The sequence below is a fragment of the Pezoporus occidentalis genome, unplaced genomic scaffold (genome assembly GCF_034315485.1).
Source record: "Pezoporus occidentalis ecotype Australia unplaced genomic scaffold, CSIRO_AGI_Poc_V1 ctg402, whole genome shotgun sequence".
NCBI lineage: Eukaryota > Metazoa > Chordata > Aves > Psittaciformes > Psittacidae > Pezoporus > Pezoporus occidentalis.
The window spans coordinates 108,917-129,163 of NW_026915728.1; the positions used below are offsets into that span (position 1 = coordinate 108,917).

A 20,247-nucleotide genomic window follows, 5' to 3' on the forward strand; every position below is an offset into this window, starting at 1 on the left:
CCATTCCCAGCCACGGGAACACCCCTGCCCCATTCCCAGCCACGGGAGCACCCCTGCCCCATTCCCAGCCACGGGAACACCCCTGCCCCATTCCCAGCCATGGGAACACCCCTGCCCCATTCCCGGCCACGGGAGCACCCCTGCCCCATTCCCAGCCACGGGAACACCGCTGCTGGCCCCATTCCCAGCCCCGGGCACCACCGCTGGGCACCCACCAGCCCCGGGTGGGTTTTGCCCCGCGGGCCGGGCTCGGGCTCGGGCTCCCGCTCCGCTCCCCCGTTTCCCGTCGCCCGGAGGCATTTCCCTGGGCCTTACCTCAATTCCCGGAAAGCGCTACCTCATCCTTGTCCGGGAGCCAGGGAAGCAAACACAGGCGGAGCCCCGGCCTCCCTCCCCTCCTCCTCCCGCTCCTGCTCTGCCTCCAGAAGCTTCCCCGGCTCCGGGGCTGAGGCCTCCCGGCGCCTGCCCCACACCTCGATCCCACCGGTGCTGCCCCAGTCCAGCCTCAGCACGGCCCCAGTGCAGACCCAATACAAGCCCAGAGCTGCCCCAGGACGGCTCTGGTACAGCCCCACTAAAGCCCCAGTGCAGACTCAATACAAGCCCAGTACTGCCCCAGTACAGCTCTGGTACAGCCCCACTAAAGCCCCAGTACAGACCCAATACAAGCCCAGTACTGCCCCAGTACAGCTCTGGTACAGCCCCACTAAAGCCCCAGTGCAGACCCAATACAACCCCAGTACTGCCCCAGGACGGCTCTGGTACAGCCCCACTAAAGCCCCAGTGCAGACTCAATACAAGCCCAGAGCTGCCCCAGTACAGCTCTGGTACAGCCCCACTAAAGCCCCAGTGCAGACCCAATACAAGCCCAGAGCTGCCCCAGGACGACTCTGGTACAGCCCCACTAAAGCCCCAGTACAGACCCAATACAAGCCCAGTACTGCCCCAGGACGGCTCTGGTACAGCCCCACTAAAGCCCCAGTACAGACCCAATACAACCCCAATGCTGCCCCAGTACAGCTCTGGTACAGCCCCACTAAAGCCCCAGTACAGACCCAATACAAGCCCAGAGCTGCCCCAGTACAACTCTGGTACAGCCCCACTAAAGCCCCAGTACAGACCCAATACAAGCCCAGGACTGCCCCAGTACAGCTCTGGTACAGCCCCACTAAAGCCCCAGTACAGACCCAGGATAACCCCAGTACTGCCCCAGTACAACCCCAGTACATCCCCGGTACGCCCTTGTACAGACCCAGTACTGCCCCAATACAGACCCTGGTACAGACCCAGTACTGCCCCAGTTCAGCCCAGGTACAGCCCTGGTACAGTCCCAGTACTGCCCCAGTACAGACCCAGTATAACCCTGGTACTGCCCCAGTACATCCCCAGTACAGCCCTGATACATCCCTGGTACAGATCCAGCACTGCCCCAGCACAGACCCTGGTACAGACCCAGTAAAACCCCAGTACAGGCCCAGGTAAAGCCACGGTATTGCCACAGTATAGCCCCTATACAGCTCCAGCACAGCCCTGGTAAAGTCCCAGTCCAGTGCCAGCAAAACCCCAGTTCAGCCCAGTGCTGCCCCAGTACAGCTCTGGTACAGCCCCACTAAAGCCATGGTACTCCCACACTATAGCCCCTGTACAGCTCCAGTAAAGCCCCAGTCCAGCTCCAGTCCAGCCCTGGTGAAGTCCCAGTCCAGCACCATTAAAACCCCACTACAACCCCAGTTCAGCCCAGTACAGTCAAAGTAAAACCCCACTGCAACCCCAATACAACCCCAGTACAGTTCCAGTACAACTGGGCACTTGCAGCCCTGCCTGCCCGGACCTGTTCTGTCCAGCCGGCCCAGGGTGCAGCATGCACACGCATGTGTGTGTGCATGCCATGGCCATGCATGATCACGCGTGTATGTGTGCACACAGAGCTACTGAGGAGCCCACAGCGACCACCCCCAGCCCCATCCCTCCTGCCTGGCCTGCCTGCAGGGAGCCCAGCACACATCCAGGCTCTTCCCAGTCCCAAACTGGGATCAGGGACCCAGGACATGGCAGGAGGAGGAAGGAGCAGGCAGTAAGAGGGCAGGTAAGCGTGTGTGCACCCACAGGAGGGATGCAGTGAGCAGGACAGGCACTTGTGTGGTCCATAGGTGTGATCCCAATGGTCTCAATGACCACCCCACTGATCTCAACGATTATCCCAATGGTTTTGGGGATCTTGATGATCCCAACAACCTTCAGGATCCCACTCATTTCAGTGATACAAATGATGCTAGTAATCTCAATGATCCCAATGATCTCAATGACCCAAATGCCCTCAATGACCCAACTGATCTCAGTGATCCCAACTGATCTCAAGGATCCCAATGATCTCAATGACCCAAATGCCCTCAATGACCCAAATGCCCTCAATGACCCAAATGCCCTCAATGATCCCAATGCTCTCAATGACCCAAATGCCCTCAATGACCCAAATGCCCTCAATGATCCCAACTGATCTCAATGACCCAACTGATCCCAATGACCCAAATGCTCTCAATGACCCAAATGCCCTCAATGATCCCAACTGATCTCAATGACCCAACTGATCCCAATGACCCAAATGCTCTCAATGACCCAAATGCCCTCAATGATCCCAACTGATCTCAATGACCCAACTGATCTCAAAGACCCAAATGCTCTCAAAGACCCAAATGCTCTCAATGACCCAAATGCTCTCAATGATCCCAATGCTCTCAATGACCCAAATGCTCTCAATGACCCAAATGCCCTCAATGATCCCAACTGATCCCAATGATCCCAATGATCTCAATGACCCAAATGCCCTCAATGACCCAACTGATCTCAATGATCCCAATGATCTCAATGATCCCAACTGATCTCAATGACCCAAATGCCCTCAATGACCCAAATGCTCTCAATGATCCCAACTGATCTCAATGATCTCAATGACCCAAATGCTCTCAATGACCCAAATGCTCTCAATGATCCCAACTGATCTTGTCGATCCAAATAGCCCCAACAATCTCAATGATCTCATTGATCTCTTTGTGATTTTGAGCCCCTCCCTGGAAGGTTTCTTCTTGGCCTGGGGCCCTTTGGGAGCCGCAGAGAGGAGCCCCCCCCCCCGCTTGCCTCCAGCCCCTGCTTCCGTGGCGCATCCAGAGCCAGCCCTGGGAGGAATGGGGGCACAAACAGAAGCGGATGGGGTGGGAGGACGTGGACGGAGGCGCCGCTGCTCCCGCGCACCGCGGCCGGGATGCCGGGGGTCCCTTTCCCCCCGCGGGGCTCGGGTTTCGCGGCTCCTCCCGCTCGCACATCTGCAGCAGCTGCAATCGCGATCCGCGGCAGGAAGGCGCGGGGGAAGCGGAGGGAGGCGGGAGCGGGGGCGCTGCGGGCGGCGGCGGCAGCGGGAGCGGAGCCGTTCGGCACCACCGGCACCCGCGGGCATCGCCGGAGCGCGGAGGGGGCCCCGACCCGTCCCGTCCCATGCAGAGGTGAGCGGGGAGCAGCGCCCGAGGAGCGGGGCCAGCGGGGACCGGCTCCCCCCTGGCACCCCGCAGTGTGGAGAGCGGGCGGGGGGGTGCCAGGGCGCTGGTGCGGGCGTTGGGACCCCCCTGAGCTCCGGAGGGCCCCGCGTCCCCACGCTGGGGTCCCGGCGGGGATACCTCAATGAGGCACAGGGGTAGCGCCAGCACCGCGCAGGGGCTGCGGCTGAGGCGCACCAGGGACATCCCAGCGGCCCCACATCCCAGCGGAGCCGCGCGATGGGGTGAATCCCACAAAGGATCCCATGCTCGACATCAACACCGAGCCCCCGGCGCCTCTCCCTTGCCTGGCTCTGCCTCCCTGAGTCCAACCCAAACTTGTTTCCTCTCCCTGTTTCCGCGAGCCCCTGCAGAGGCAGAAATGGTGGAAAGTCCTCGAAAACGCTGCCGGAGTGAGCACCGGGATCCTTCCCCAGAGCTGGAAGCTGTGGGGCAGGCAGCCCCATGTGCAGGCAGCGCGGTCACCGCCCGGGGATGGGGCTGGAGGACACCAGGGTTCCACTGATGCAGCTTATGGGAACTGAGGGACCCACTCGCTTCCTCCAGCAGGGGTTATGGGATGCCAGGCTCATGGGGTGCCCCCAGACCTCAGGAGTGCCCTGGCATTGGGTGCAGGGGCTGGGTCTCCGGAGGGGGGCAGGAATCCCCTTTGTGGGGCTGGAGGACACCTCGGTCCCTTGGTCTGCTGCCACCACCACCAGAGTGGGCTGAGGCTGCTCATACTCCTCATAGGAGCCCAGGCAGGGGCTGGGCAGCTCGGGGATGGAGGCAGCCAAGAGCCAACCCCACAATGAGACCTGGATCCTGGTGGGCCTCTGGAATGCCTGTCCGGACCTCCCCGAGGCCTTGGAGGGGCAGGAACGAAGCCATTGGGTCACCACAGCCCGAGGTCTTGCTTCGCCCTCCCACTCCCCGACAGCTCCCGCAGTAGCGGGATGCAGGAAGGCTCCGCTGGGAGCTCAGCCCCCAGGGTGGGGATACAAAAGACGTCCCTGCATAGCCCCGTTGGGCTGGGGGGGCAGAACTGGGGTTATCCCCCCCACCCCAGCCCTGGGGCCGCACAAGGGGTGTGCGGGACAAAGGGACACCAGGAATGCAAGCTCAGCGCTGGGCAGGGCTCCCGTTGGAGGAGACCCAAATTCCCAGCGCTGGAGGGGGGAGAACCCCTCGCAGGACCCTCAGAACCCCTTGGGAAGCCCGGTTTGGGCCACGGGATCACAGCGTCCTTTAGGCAGCAGAAGCCCATCCATAGCACACCGGGGAGGCACCGAGGGCAGGACCCAGGCTCAGCGCCGGCAGCGGGCGCTGGGTTTGGCTTGGGGAGGAGCGGGGCCGCTCCCGATGAGCTCAGCGTGGTCCTGAGCCCGTGGCTCCGCAGGATGGGAGCAGCCGGAGCGGGGCGGTGACCTCTGCATTGACGGGGGGGCTGTAAAGGGTCTCCTGCTGTAAAGGGTCAGGCCTCTGGGGCCAGGCTGAGAGAGCTCGGCTGGGGCAGCCTGGACAAGAGAAGGCTCCTGAAGGGGAGACCTGAGAGCAGCTCCAGTGCCTAAAGGGGCTGCAGGAAAGCTGGAGAGGGGCTTGGGACAAGGGATGTAGGGCCAGGCCAAGGGGAATGGCTTGAACCTGCCAGGGGGGAGACTGAGATGAGCTCTTAGGCAGAAGCTCTTCCCTGTGAGGGTGCTGAGGCGCTGGCACAGGGTGCCCAGAGAAGCTGTGGCTGCCCCATCCCTGGCAGTCCTCAAGGCCAGGTTGGACACAGGGGCTTGGAGCAAGCTGCTCCAGTGGAAGGGGTCCCTGCCCGTGGCAGGGCTTGGAGCTGGAGGAGCTTTGAGGTCCCTTTACCCAGGTGTCCACGGGGTCTCCTCACCCCTCAGAGCATCCCGGTCTCCCCTCTGTTGCGTTAAAGCCATTCCCTGGGTCCTGTCCCCAGTCCCTGATGGAATCCCACCATCCCTCACCCCATCATCCCTCACCCCATCATCCCTCACCCCGTCATCCCTCACCCCACCATCCCTCACCCCATCATCCCTCACCCCACCATCCCTCACCCCACCATCCCTCACCCCATCATCCCTCACCCCATCATCCCTCACCCCGTCATCCCTCACCCCGTCATCCCTCACCCCGTCATCCCTCATCCCTCACCCCATCATCCCTCACCCCATCATCCCTCACCCCACCATCCCTCACCCCATCATCCCTCATCCCTCACCCCACCATCCCTCACCCCACCATCCCTCACCCCACCATCCCTCCCTTTCCCTTGCAGCCACCAGGAAGAGGACCCCACCATGGCCACGCTCCTGGAGCCCGGGATGCAGAACCTGCACTTGGGTAAGGCTGGGCCCAGGGAGCTGGGGGGGGGGGGGTCCCTGTCCCCATCACCCCCCATTGTCCGTGTGACACCCGGGGCCCTCTCCCTTCTCCTCCCCACCGCAGTCACCATCCCATGGGGAGCCCCCAGTGCTGCTCCTGCACGGGGGTAACCAGCACCATGTGCATTGAGGAGCCCTGGCCCTGCCGGCGCCAGCCTGAGCATGGAGGTGACGGCAAGGACGGGCTCCATGGGGGTCCCCCAAATCACTGCTGCTCCAGAGCCCACGCGCTGGGGCTGGCTCCGGACCCATGGAAGGATGCTCTGCTCCGGATGGGTCTCCGGAGCCCCACGCTCCAAGCCCGGCTCATCCCCCTGCCTGACCTGAGGGATGCTTCCCCTCTCCCCCCACAACGGGGGGGCTCCGGCCTCCCCCCGCTGCTGGCACACAGAGACATCCCGAGGGACATCCCTGTTTGTCAGGGATCAAATATTCATGGCACGGACACGGATACAGCAAAAGGCACTTACGGAGCATGGAGGGACCGGAGGCGCATCCTGGTGGGGAGCAGCCGGGAGCGGGAGGGGGGGGGCACGGGACAAAGCAGGATCCTGGCACCGGGACGTGCCAAGGGATGCAGCCCTGGCCGGGCAAGGAGAGGAAGCGCTGGGGGGAGCTGGGACCGCAGCACCAGGATGGGGGGGGGGGGGGTCCAGTCCAGCCCCAGCCCCACAGCTGCTGCTGTTGGGGGTCCCAGAGCATCCCCAGGGCTGGCTCTGGGGCTCCCGTGCTGCCAGAGGGATTTAGGGAGCTAACAAGGGACGCCCCGGGATGCTCCCTCGGCGCACAGTGGTTGCCCTGGGAGCGGGGGTGGATGCGTGGGTCCATGATAGCCATGGGGCGGTTGGATACCCCCGTGCCACTGCCTGGCCCCCACATCCCATTCCCAGGGTGTCCATAACCTCTGGGAAAGGCGGCCCCGCTCCCCCAGCCCCCCCGGAGCAGCTGGAGCCCGTCCATGGTGATTAATCCCCCTGTGCTAATGGGAACCATGTGGCAGGAGGAGCGGAGGCGGCTCCGTGGGGCCGGCACACCGGGAATAGCCGGGAATAACCAGGAACCCAGGGCAGGGTCGCGGAGGAGGCAGGGGGGTGGTTGGGGTCCGAGGGGGAGGAAGAGGAGGAGGGGATGGACACTTGCCCTGCCTCAGTGCCCCCCAGCACCTCTCATCCCAAGTTTTCCCCCCATTCCCATTGGATACAAGCTGTTTGCCGCTGGCACCCATCGCAGCCCTTGCCAAGCCCCTGACTGATGGGAGGAGGCAGCTCTGGAGAGCCCCCGTGTCCCTCACTGCTGAGGCCCATCACGGGCTTCCAGGCCCCACTTCCATTGTCAGCTCCAAGGATTCAGCCCCGGCTGCTCCCTTCCCCGGTCCCGTTCCGAGGCACGGGGCAGGATCCGTCCATTCCGCAGGGGAAGCGTCCCCATCCGCAGGGACATCGGGGGGGCCCAGGGGCAATGGGGACACGGGGCTGGCAGGTCCTTGGCTCCCTGTGCTGCTTCCCCTCTGGTGATGGAGGGGGCGTTGAGCCCGTGTCTCCTCACCAGATCCTGCCCACGCCGCTGCGTGGAACCCCCCCGAAACCACAGCCAGGCCACCCCGACCATGGAATGGTTTGGAGGGGACCTCAGAGCTCCTCCAGCCCCAGCCCCTGCCACGGGCAGGGACCCCTTCCACTGGAGCAGCTTGCTCCAAGCCCTGTGTCCAACCTGGCCTTGAGCACTGCCAGGGATGGGGCATATTCCCATTGGGCAAGCGCTGATGTCCCCAGGCCACAGAGGAGGAGGAGATCCCTCATTCCTGGAGCCCTTCTCCACCCCTTATCCCCCCCCATAGGCAGCGAGAGGGATGCCCATGAGCTCCCCAGTGCTAACACCAAGTGTAACTGGTTCCTGCACCTCCTGACACCTCCAAGGGCTTCCTCTCTTGCTATTTAACCAGCGCTGGCGAGCTCCTGGTTGAACCCCAGACCTGCCCTCTATGGATCCCACCGGGATCAGCGGCCATGACCCATTGGGATGTCTCCATCGCAGCGAGAGGATGCCGTGTGCTGCCCTCCCCTAAGGGAAGGGTCTCAAGGAGGATCCAGGTCCTGCTCCATCCCCATCCCTGTTCCCCCGTATCCACAGGTGCCAGTGGTGAGCGCTGCCCCACGCCGTCCCCCCCCGGCTCCCCGGAGACCCCCCACGACAGCTGCAGCATCGCCCCATTGACGCCCTCCCAGTCACCGGTAAGGAACGGGGGGGTCCCTCGGTCTGTTCTCGTGGCATTGGCCCCGTTTTGGCCTTCCCGTGGTCAGTGGTGACCCCCCCATTGCCTCCCATCCCGGTTTCCATCCCCAACAGCAGCCCAAGGGTGGGTCAGCGTGACCCCAGGGCATCCTTTAGGCATGGGACTGATGGGATGGAGGAGGCAGGAGAGGAGCCGGAGGAGCGCCAGCATCCGTTCCAGTTTAAGTCACTGCGAGGCTCCGGGCTCAGCTCGCTCCCGTGGGCATCCCGGAGGATGGAGGGCGGCAGGGAACGTGCCGGAGCAGGGACACGTCGGAGACAAGCTCCTGAGGCGTGTTCCTGCCGGCGCTCTTCACGGCCGGCTGCCTCCTGCGCCCCGCAAAGCGGGACGTGTTAAAAGTTAATGAGGGCTTTTAGCTTCCCGTGTCTGCCCCGCACGCCTGGGAGCCTCCGGCATGGATACAGGGATCACCGTGACTTCACGGTCCCCTTGGCACCGCCAGCCGCAAGACAAGGGATGGGGAGCAACAGGGGGGCCAGGAAAGCATCAGAGAACCCGCCAGGGGCATTCGGGTCAGGAAGGGTTTGGGTTGGGCGGTCCATGGGGTGGGATGAGGCTCCTGGAACAGAGATGGGGAGCAGCTGACTGCAGTCATGGAATCATGGACTGGTTTGGGTTGAAGGGACCTTAAAGCTCCTCCAGCCCCAACCCCTGCCTCGGGCAGGGACCCCTTCCACTGGAGCACCTCGCTCCAAGCCCCATCCAAACCCTTTGTCCCACGGAGCTTTAGGAGCGATCACAGCATCCCCATGGAGCCTGGTGCCCGCCGAGCCTTTGCTCCATGGTCCGGAGCTGTGCAAGAGGAGGAATCGCCCCTTGCTGCCGGCACCAGAGCAAAGCACAGCATCAGCGCATCCCTTGCCCTGGTCCATGGGGGTTAAACCCCTTACCCAGTTTTCGGGCAGCATCCAGCCCTGTTTGGGCACAGAGCCCATCCCGAAGGGCTTCCCTCGCGTTCCAGAGGAGCGAGGCTCGCTCGCAGCAAACCGCGTCCTTCGCCGTGGTGGTGGCCATCGACTTCGGCACCACGTCCAGCGGGTACGCCTTCAGCTTCCGCAGCGACCCCGAGGCCATCCACATGATGAGGTGAGGGGCAGCGCGGCCGCCTTGAGGGAGGCAGCGGGACCCCGCCGTGGGGCGGAGGGAGCCCGGGAGATGCTCTCTGCTTCACCCGTGGGCAGCTCCCCATCCCTCGGCAGGGACCTCGCCCCGTTCTGCGTCCCTTGGGGCGCTGCCATGGGGTGAACGCAGCGGGGCCGGGGCCGGGGCCGTCCCCCGGCCTTGAGCTTCACAGGCTCCTGTTCGCAGGAAATGGGAAGGAGGGGACCCGGGGGTGGCCAACCAGAAGAGCCCGACCAGCCTCCTGCTCACGCCCGACGGCGCCTTCCACAGCTTCGGCTACACGGCCAGGGACTATTACCATGACCTGGACCCCGAGGAGGCCCGCGAGTGGCTCTACTTCGAGAAGTTCAAGATGAAGATCCACAGCACGAGCGTAAGGCACGGGGCATGGGGCATGGGGCATGGAGCATGGGGCACGGAGCATGGGGCACGGAGCATGGGGCATGGGGCATGGAGCACAGGGCATGGAACATGGGGCACGGAGCATGGGGCACGGAGCATGGGGCATGGGGCATGGGGCATGGGGCATGGGGCACGGGGCACGGAGCATGGGGCATGGGGCATGGGGCATGGGGCACGGGGCATGGGGCACGGAGCATGGGGCATGGGGCATGGAGCATGGGGCATGGGGCACGGAGCATGGGGCACGGAGCATGGGGCATGGGGCATGGAGCACGGGGCATGGAACATGGGGCACGGAGCATGGGGCACGGAGCATGGGGCATGGAACATGGGGCACGGGGCATGGGGCACGGAGCATGGGGCATGGAACATGGGGCACGGAGCATGGGGCACGGGGCATGGGGCATGGAGCACGGGGCATGGGGCACAGGGCATGGGGCATGGGGCATGGAACACGGGGCATGGGGCACGGGGCACGGGGCACGGGGCATGGGGCACGGGGCATGGGGCACGGAGCATGGGGCTCGGAATGGGTTGGGTGGAAGGCTTGGAGCGTGGGGCTCCGGAGACACATCTGGACCAGAGCATCCTTCCATGGGTCCATGAATATTTGATCCCTGACAAACAGGGATGTCCCTCGGGATGTCTCTGTGTGCCAGCAGCGGGGGGAGGCCGGAGCCCCCCCGTTGTGGGGGGAGAGGGGAAGCATCCCCCAGGTCAGGCAGGGGGATGAGCCGGGCTTGGAGCGTGGGGCTCCGGAGACCCATCCGGAACAGAGCATCCTTCCATGGGTCCGGAGCCACCCCCAGCGCGTGGGCTCTGGAGCAGCAGTGATTTGGGGGACCCCCATGGAGCCCGTCCTTGCCATCACCTCCATGCTCAGGCTGGCGCCGGCAGGGCCAGGGCTCCTCAATGCACATGGTGCTGGTTACCCCCGTGCAGGAGCAGCACTGGGGGCTCCCCATGGGATGGTGACTGCGGTGGGGAGGAGAAGGGAGAGGGCCCCGGGTGTCACACGGACAATGGGGGGTGATGGGGACAGGGACCCCCCCAGCTCCCTGAGCCCAGCCTTACCCAAGCGCAGGTTCTGCATCCCGGGCTCCAGGAGCGTGGCCATGGTGGGGTCCTCTTCCTGGTGGCTGCAAGGGAAAGGGAGGGATGGTGGGGTGAGGGATGGTGGGGTGAGGGATGGTGGGGTGAGGGATGATGGGGTGAGGGATGGTGGGGTGAGGGATGGTGGGGTGAGGGATGAGGGATGATGGGGTGAGGGATGGTGGGGTGAGAGATGATGGGGTGAGGGATGATGGGGTGAAGGATGGTGGGATTCCATCAGGGACTGGGGACAGGACCCGGGGAATGGCTTTAACCCAACAGAGGGGAGACTGGGATGCTCTGAGGGGTGAGGAGACCCCATGGACACCTGCGTAAAGGGACCTCAAAGCTCCTCCAGCTCCAACCCCTGCCCCGGGCAGGGACCCCTTCCACTGGAGCAGCTTGCTCCAAGCCCCTGTGTCCAACCTGGCCTTGAGCACTGCCAGGGATGGGGCAGCCACAGCCTCTCCGGGAGCCCAGGCCACCCCATTTGCTGCCGCTGCCCTTCCCGCAGGACCTCACCATGAGCACGGAGCTGGAAGCCGTCAACGGGAAGAAGCTGCAGGCGCTGGAGGTGTTCGCCCACGCGCTCCGCTTCTTCAAGCAGCACGCGGTGCAGGTAGGGCCGCGGCCCCCTCTTCCCTCCTCTGCCGGGGCGCTGCTCCCCACCTCCCATCCTGGGGCTCCATCCCTGGCTTCCTGCCCGCCAGGAGCTGAAGGAGCAGTGCCCGGCGCTGCCCGACCGCCAGGCCATCCGCTGGGTCATCACCGTGCCCGCCATCTGGAAGCAGCCGGCCAAGCAGTTCATGAGGGAGGCTGCCTACAGGGTGAGGGTGGGATGGGGTGGGGTGGGATGGGATGGGAGGGGATGGGATGGGATGGGACGGGATGGGATGGGATGGGATGGGATGGGATGGGATGGGATGGGATGGGATGGGATGGGATGGGCAGGGACGGGATGGAATGAGATGCTCAGGGATGGGATGCTCAGGGATGGGTTGCTCAGGGATGGGATGCTCAGGGATGGGATGCTCAGGGATGGGATGCTCAGGGATGGGATGCTCAGGGATGGGTTGCTCAGGGATGAGATGCTCAGGGATGGGATGCTCAGGGATGGGATGTTCAGGGATGGGATGCTCAGGGATGGGATGTTCAGGGATGGGATGCTCAGGGATGGGATGCTCAGGGATGGGATGCTCAGGGATGGGATGTTCAGGGATGGGATGCTCAGGGATGGGATGCTCAGGGATGGGATGGGATGAGATGCTCATGGATGGGATGTTCAGGGATGGGTTGCTCAGGGATGGGATGTTCAGGGATGGGATGCTCAGGGGTGGGATGTTCAGGGATGGGATGTTCAGGGATGGGATGTTCAGGGATGGGATGTTCAGGGATGGGTTGCTCAGGGATGGGATGCTCAGGGATGGGATGTTCAGGGATGGGATGTTCAGGGATGGGATGCTCAGGGATGGGATGCTCAGGGATGGGATGCTCAGGGATGGGATGTTCAGGGATGGGTTGCTCAGGGATGGGATGCTCAGGGATGGGATGTTCAGGGATGGGATGTTCAGGGATGGGATGTTCAGGGATGGGATGCTCAGGGATGGGTTGTTCAGGGATGGGTTGTTCAGGGATGGGATGTTCAGGGATGGGATGCTCAGGGATGGGATGTTCCCCTCTCCATCCCCATGTCCCGTTATCCCTCCAGGCCGGGCTGGTGTCCCCGGAGAGCCCGGAGCAGCTCCTGATCGCGCTGGAGCCCGAGGCCGCCTCCATCTACTGCAGGAAGCTCCGGCTCCATCAACTGATCGACCTGAGCTGCAAGGCCGCGGGCACGGGGCTGGCTCCGGAGCATCCCATTGACTCCAGCTTCCGGCAGGGTGAGCGGCGCCGGCATCACCCCAGGCTGGGAATGCAGGGACCCGGCTGGGCCCGCAGCCCAAGGGCAGGGTCCTGCTCTTCCATCCAGAGGGGGCATTCCCACAGGGATGAGCATCCCGGGGAGCTCCCAGGGCAGGGAGCTGGTCTCAGTCATGGACCTCCCGCTCGGCATCAGCGACGGAGCAGAGCCGCAGCTGGGGAAGCAGCGATGGCTCCCTCCCCGCTCCCCCGCTCCCGGCCCTTTTCCACCCTCCCATCCCCTTCCCTGCGGTTTTCCTTGCTCTGGCACTTCATCCAACGCGGCTGAGCCAAGGGAAGCGCAGGGACAGGGAAGAGCTGGGTCCGGGACCCGCCGCATCCCCAGCTGACGGCGAAACCGAGGCAGGGCTGAGGGGGCCTTGTGCCAAGGGGGGAAATGAGACCCCATGCACTCTGCTTCCCCCTTTTCCCCCCTATCCCCCCGTTCCAAGCCCACCCGAGCCGTGCACCCCCCACGGGCTTAGCCCCTGCCATCAGCCCGACCTGTCCTCGCCGCCTCCCCCCTTCCCTTTCCCGGCATTCCCGTTCCTGCTGCCTCAGCTGGAATGTCGCTGGATCCCTCCCAGCGGCTCCCCTTGGCCCTGACCACCCCAGCGCCCCCATAGGGGCCGAGGCCTCGGGCTTCCCGATCCCATAGCGACCTCCCTGCATGGGGAGAGGATCCTCCCCCGCCCCACGGAGCTCCCCCCATGTGTGGTCTGGAGCTGGGATCATCCGGTGCCTCCTGCCTTTGTCTTGGCCGGGGCCGCATCCGGATGCATGGAGCTGCATCCCGGAGGCTGAGGGTGATGGACCTGGTGCTCCATGTGCATCCCGGCGTGCCTAAAACAGGGATAACCCCACATTCCCAAAGAGCTCCTGCCCTTCCGGGTGCTTTGGTGATGGGGGGAAGCAGAGGAAACCCCACCCGGGAAGAGGGAAAAGGGCACTGGATGCGGTGAGCTGGGGTCCCATAGGATCCTATGGGATAATGGGAAGAGCAGAAGGGATGGCTGCGTCACATCGGGTTGGGAGGGAGCGGAAAACCAGCGCTCCCAGTGCATCCCACCGTGGCATTCCCAATGCACATGGGCTGCTCCCCTCCGATCCTGATGCTGACCCTGCCGTTGCATCCCGCAGCTCGGGAACAGCTCCGGAGATCCCGTCACAGCCGCACGTTCCTGGTGGAATCGGGAATGGGGGAGCTCTGGTCGGAAATGCAGGCAGGTAGGAGAAGGGATGGCTCCATGGAAGGGCCCGATTGGGATCACGCTGGGATGGGAAGAGGGGCTGGAGGGGTCACCAAGGGTCCTTGCATGGGGGTGATGCGCTTGGAGCAGTGGGATGCATCCCCTGGGGTACCCACCCCATGGGCTTGGAGCAACGGGCTGTGCCCGTTGCTCCAAGCCCATGGGGTGGGTACCCCAGGGGGAGCAGGCCTGATGCAGGGTGATGGGCTATGGGGTGGGGAGCACCCAGGACCATGGGGTGGGTATCCCAGAGGGTCAGGCCTGATGCAGGGTGATGGGCTATGGGGTGGGGAGCACCCAGGACCATGGGGTGGGTATCCCATGGGGAGCAGGCCTGATGCAGGGTGATGGGCTATGGGGTGGGTAGCACACAGGAGCATGGGGTGGGTATCCCATGGGGAGCAGGCCTGATGCAGGGTGATGGGCTATGGGGTGGGGGGGGCAGCCAGGACCATGGGGTGGGTATCCCATGGGGAGCAGGCCTGATGCAGGGTGATGGGCTATGGGGTGGGGAGCACACAGGAGCATGGGGTGGGTATCCCAGAGGGTCAGGCCTGATGCAGGGTGATGGGCTATGGGGTGGGGGGGCAGCCCGGACCATGGGGTGGGTATCCCATGGGGAGCAGGCCTGATGCAGGGTGATGGGCTATGGGGTGGGGGGGCAGCCAGGACCATGGGGTGGGTATCCCAGAGGGTCAGGCCTGATGCAGGGTGATGGGCTATAGGGTGGGGAGCACCCAGGACCATGGGGTGGGTATCCCAGAGGGTCAGGCCTGATGCAGGGTGATGGGCTGTGGGGTGGGGAGCACACAGGAGCATGGGGTGGGTATCCCAGAGGGTCAGGCCTGATGCAGGGTGATGGGCTATGGGGTGGGGGGGCAGCCAGGACCATGGGGTGGGTATCCCAGAGGGTCAGGCCTGATGCAGGGTGATGGGCTATGGGGTGGGGGGCACCCAGGACTACCCCCCCTCAGCCCCTGGCACTGCCCATAGGTGACAGGTACATCGTGGCTGACTGCGGGGGGGGCACCGTGGACCTCACCGTGCATCAGATCGAGAAGCCCCAGGGGACGCTGAAGGAGCTCTACAAAGCCTCAGGTGAGGGGGACACCCCAAAAGGGGGGACCCCATCATAAGGGGTTTGGGGTCCCCTCGGTGGCAGCAGTGGGGTCGTGGCGCCATCTGGTGACAGCGAGGAGAAGGGCAGGGAGGGGGGACAGGGATGCTGGATGCGGGGACAAGGGGGGAGATGTTGGGATGGGGGTGACAGTGGGACATGGGTGTTGGGTTATGGGGGTACAAGGTGGGACAGGGGTGCTGGGATGGGGGTGACAGTGGGACATGGGTGATGGGTTATGGGGGTACAAGGTGGGACAGGGATGCTGGGATGGGGGTAACAGTGGGATATGGGTGACGGGTTATTGGGGTACAAGGTAGGACAGGGGTGCTGGGATGGGGGTGACAGTGGGATATGGGTGATGGGTTATGGGGGTACAAGGTGGGACAGGGGTGCTGGGATGGGGGTAACAGTGGGATATGGGTGATGGGTTATGGGGGTACCAGGTGGGACAGGGATGTTGGGATGGGGGTGACAGTGGGATATGGGTGATGGGTTATGGGGGTACAAGGTGGGACAGGGATGTTGGGATGGGGGTGACAGTGGGATATGGGTGATGGGTTATGGGGGTACAAGGTGGGACAGGGATGTTGGGATGGGGGTGACAGTGGGATATGGGTGATGGGTTATGGGGGTACAAGGTGGGACAGGGATGTTGGGATGGGGGTGACAGTGGGATATGGGTGATGGGTTATGGGGGTACAAGGTGGGACAAGGATGTTGGGATGGGGGTGACAGTGGGACATGGGTGATGGGTTTGGGGGTACAAGGTGGGACGGGGTGCTGGGATGGGGGTGCTGGGATGAGGGTGACAGTGGGACATGGGTGTTGGGATATGGGGGTACAAATTGGGACAGGGGTGCTGAGTGGGAGGGTCAGATGGTGCAGGGATTCAGGTGGGACAGGGATGCTGCATTGAGGGGTGACGGAGGGACAGGGGTGCTGGGATGGGGGTAACAGTGGGATATGGGTGATGGGTTATGGGGGTACAAGGTGGGACATGGGTGTTGGGATATGGGGGTACAAGGTGGGACAGGGGTGCTGAGTGGGGGGGTCAGATGGTGCAGGGATTCAGGTGGGACAGGGATGCTGCATTGAGGGGTGACGGAGGGACAGGGGTGCTGGGCTGGGGCAGGCAGGGACAGGGGTGCTGCGGGGCGGGACAAGGCCAGAAGCTGAGGCCCAGAGCACCCAACCTGGGGCCACGGACCCACCGGTGTCCCCATGTGCCAGCCGGGGCAGCACCGGGTGATGCTGGGCTGTGGGACATGAGGATGGGGGCCATGGGGATGGAGGACATGGGGATGGGGGCCATGGGGATGGAGGACATGGGGATGGGGGCCATGGGGGTGGAGGACATGGGGATGGGGGCCATGGGGATGGAGAACATAGGGATGCGGACATGGGGATGGAGTAATGGGGATGGGGGACATGGGGATGGGGGCCATGGGGATGGAGAACATAGGGATGGGGGCCATGGGGATGGAGAACATAGGGATGGGGGACATGGGGATGGAGGACATAGGGATGGGGGACATGGGGATGGGGGACATGGGGATGGGGGCCATGGGGATGGAGAACATGGGGATGGGGGACATGGGGATGGAGGACATGGGGATGGAGAACATAGGGATGGGGGCCATGGGGATGGAGAACATAGGGATGGGGGACATGGGGATGGAGGACATAGGGATGGGGGCCATGGGGATGGAGAACATAGGGATGGGGGACATGGGGATGGAGGACATAGGGATGGGGGACATGGGGATGGGGGACATGGGGATGGGGGCCATGGGGATGGAGAACATGGGGACGGGGGACATGGGGACTGGGGACATGGGGATGTGGGACATGGGGATGGGGACATGGGGATGGGGGTTACGGGGATGGGGCACATGGGGATGGGGGACATGGGGACAGTGCTCGATCCACCCCTCTGGCTCCGCAGGGGGTCCCTATGGGGCCGTGGGGGTGGACCTGGCCTTCGAGCAGCTCCTGTGCCACATCTTCGGGGCGGATTTCATCTCCACGTTCAAGGCCAAGCGCCCGGCGGCCTGGGTGGACCTCACCATCGCCTTCGAGGCGCGGAAGCGAGCGGCGGCCCCGGCCCGCGCCAGCGCCCTCAACATCTCCCTGCCCTTCTCCTTCATCGACTTCTACCGCAAGCACCGCGGGCAGAACGTGGAGACGGCGCTGAAGAGGAGCAAGTGAGGGCCTGGGGGGGGGAATGGGGCTTGGGGTGCTCTAAACTGGGGTGCTCTGCTCCTGGGAGGGGGGAGCCACTGGTGAGGGCAGGCCTGGATCTTCTCTCCTTCCCCAGTGTTAACTTGGTGAAGTGGTCGTCCCAAGGGATGCTGCGGATGTCCCCCGAGGCCATGAGCGAGCTCTTCCAGCCCACCATCAGCCAGATCATCAAACACATCGGTAGGGCTTCATGGAGTCAGGGAATGGGCTGGCTTGGAAAGGAGCAATCATGGAATCACAGCGTGGTTTGGGTTGGAAGGGACCTCAAAGCTCCTCCAGCTCCAACCCCTGCCCCGGGCAGGGACCCCTTCCACTGGAGCAGCTTGCTCCAAGCCCCTGTGTCCAACCTGGCCTTGAGCACTGCCAGGGATGGGGCTCTTCTTGTTGAGCATCTTCTTGTACCTGCTACTGATCCGGTAGCCATGGGCAGGGCCTCCTCACACTGGGTGTGTTGGAGGGTGGGAACAGGCATTGCAAAGGGGGTCCCCTTGTGCCTTGGGATCCTGACACCCTCCTGCCATCACTGGGGTAGGGGCAAAGGTTGGACTTGATGACAACAATGGTTGGACTTGATCTTAATGGGGGGACTTGATCTGAATGGTTGGACTTGATGATCTCAATGGTTGGACGTAATGGTTGGACTCTATCTCAGTGGTTGGACTTGGTGATCTCAATGATTGGGCTTGATCTTAATGGTTGGACTCGATTGTAATGGTTGGACTTGATCTCAATGGTTGGACTTGATCTTAATGGCTGGACTTAATCATGGTTGATCTCAGTGGTTGGACTTGATAATGGTTGGAATTGACGATGGTTGGACTTGATGATCTCAATGGTTGGTCTTAGGACTCTCAGTTGTTGGACTTGATGATCTCAATGGCTGGACTTGGTCTTAATGGACTCTATCTCAGTGGCTGGACTTGATCTTCTCAATGGTTGAACTTGGTGATAATGGACTTCTTGATCTCAGTGGTTGGACTTGATGTCCTCAATGGTTAGATTTGATCTCAATGGCTGGACTTGACAACGGTTGGACTTGATGATCTCAATGGTTGGACTTGTTGATCTCAGAGGTTGGACTTGATAATGGTTGGACTTAATGGTTGGACTTGGTGACCTCGGTGGTTGGACTTGACCTTAATGGTTGGACTTGATCTCAATGGTTGGGCTTGATCTCAACGGTTGGACTTAATGGTTGGACTTGATGATCTCAGTGGTTGGACTTGTTGATCTCAGTGGTAATTTAATGGTTGGACTTGACCTTAGTGGTTGGACTTGATCTGAATGGTTGGGCTTGACCTTAGTGGTTGGACTTGATCTCAATGGTTGGGCATGATCTCAATGGTTGGACTTGATGATCTCAATGGTTGGACTTGACCTGAATGGTTGGACTTGATGATATCAATGGTTGGACTTGATCTCAACGGTTGGACTTAATGGTTGGACTTGATGATCTCAGTGGTTGGGCTTGACCTTAATGGTTGGACTTGATCTCAATGGTTGGACTTAATGGTTGGACTTGATGATCTCAGTGGTTGGACTTGACCTGAAGGTTGGGCTTGATCTCAATGGTTGGGCTTGATCTCAATGGTTGGACTTGATGATCTCAACGGTTGGGCTTGACCTTAGTGGTTGGACTTGATCTCAACGGTTGGGTTTGATTTCAACCGTTGGACTCGATGACCTCAGTGGTTGGACTCGATGACCTTCATGGTCTTTCCCACCCCGCTTTGCCTCGGTGACTCCGCAGCCGCCCCCACAGCCCCAACTCCCCCCCCCTTTCTCCCCCTTTCCCCTCCCCAGACGATCTCCTCAAGAAGCCGGAGGTCCAAGGCATCAAGTTCCTGTTCCTGGTGGGGGGCTTCGCCGAGTCGCCCATGCTGCAGGGCGCGGTGCAGGCGGCGTTGGGCGCGGCGTGCCGGGTGCTGGTGCCGCAGGACGTGGGGCTCACCATCCTCAAGGGCGCCGTGCTCTTCGGCCTCGACCCCACCGTGGTGCGCGTGCGCCGCTCGCCCCTCTCCTACGGCGTGGGCGTGCTCAACAAGTTCGTGGAGGGGAAGCACCCCCGCGAGAAGCTGCTGCTGAAGGGCGGCCGGGCCTGGTGCACCGACGTCTTCGAGCGCTTCGTGGCCGTGGACCAGTCGGTGGCGTTGGGAGAGGTGGTGCAGCGCCGGTACTGCCCGGCGCGGCCGGGCCAGCGCAGGACCGTCATCAACGTCTACTGCAGCGCCTCCGACGAGGCGCAGTACATCACCGACCCCGGCGTGCGCAAGTGCGGCACCGTCAGCCTGGAGCTGGAGCAGCTGGGCCGCGGCGCGGGCGCGCGCAGGGAGATCCGCGCCTCCATGCAGTTCGGAGACACCGAGATCAAGGTGACCGCCGTGGACGTCAGCACCGCCAAGACCGTGCGGGCCACCATCGACTTCCTCGGCAACTGAGCCCCGCGGGCACCCGCGCCGGGGGCGATGCGGCACCCATGGGTGCTGTGGGACATCCTATGGGTGCTGTGGGACATTCTATGGGTGCTCTGGGATATCCCATGGGTGCTCTGGGACATCCTATGGGTGCTGTGGGACATCCTATGGGTGTTCTGGGGCACCCATGGGTGCTCTGGGACATCCTATGGGTGCTGTGGGATATCCCATGGGTGCTGTGGGATATCCCGTGGGTGCTCTGGGACATCTCATGGGTGCTCTGGGACATCCCGTGGGTGCTCTGGGACATCCCATGGGTGCTGTGGGACATCCCGTGGGTGCTCTGGGACATCCCATGGGTGCTGTGGGACATCCCGTGGGTGCTGTGGGACATCCTATGGGTGCTGTGGGACATCCCTGGGTGCTGTGGGATATCCCATGGGTGCTGTGGGACATCCGTAGTTGCTGTGGAACATCCCGTGGGTGCTGTG

The 20,247-nt window shown here is 62.9% G+C and overlaps 1 protein-coding gene across 1 annotated transcript; it reads left to right on the forward strand.

Annotated features, from left to right (window-relative positions):
* The first annotated feature begins 3,393 nt into the window (after positions 1–3,393).
* Positions 3,394–19,798, forward strand: HSPA12B (heat shock protein family A (Hsp70) member 12B). The gene is made up of 13 exons (XM_062633780.1): positions 3,394–3,497; positions 5,818–5,882; positions 8,054–8,154; positions 9,178–9,302; positions 9,525–9,711; positions 11,347–11,451; positions 11,543–11,659; positions 12,541–12,712; positions 13,872–13,958; positions 14,975–15,079; positions 17,047–17,305; positions 17,419–17,522; positions 19,146–19,798. The coding sequence occupies exons 1-13, from the start codon at positions 3,490–3,492 to the stop codon at positions 19,778–19,780; spliced, it is 2,070 nt and encodes a 689-aa protein (XP_062489764.1). The 5' UTR covers positions 3,394–3,489; the 3' UTR covers positions 19,781–19,798.
* The last annotated feature ends 449 nt before the right edge of the window (positions 19,799–20,247 follow it).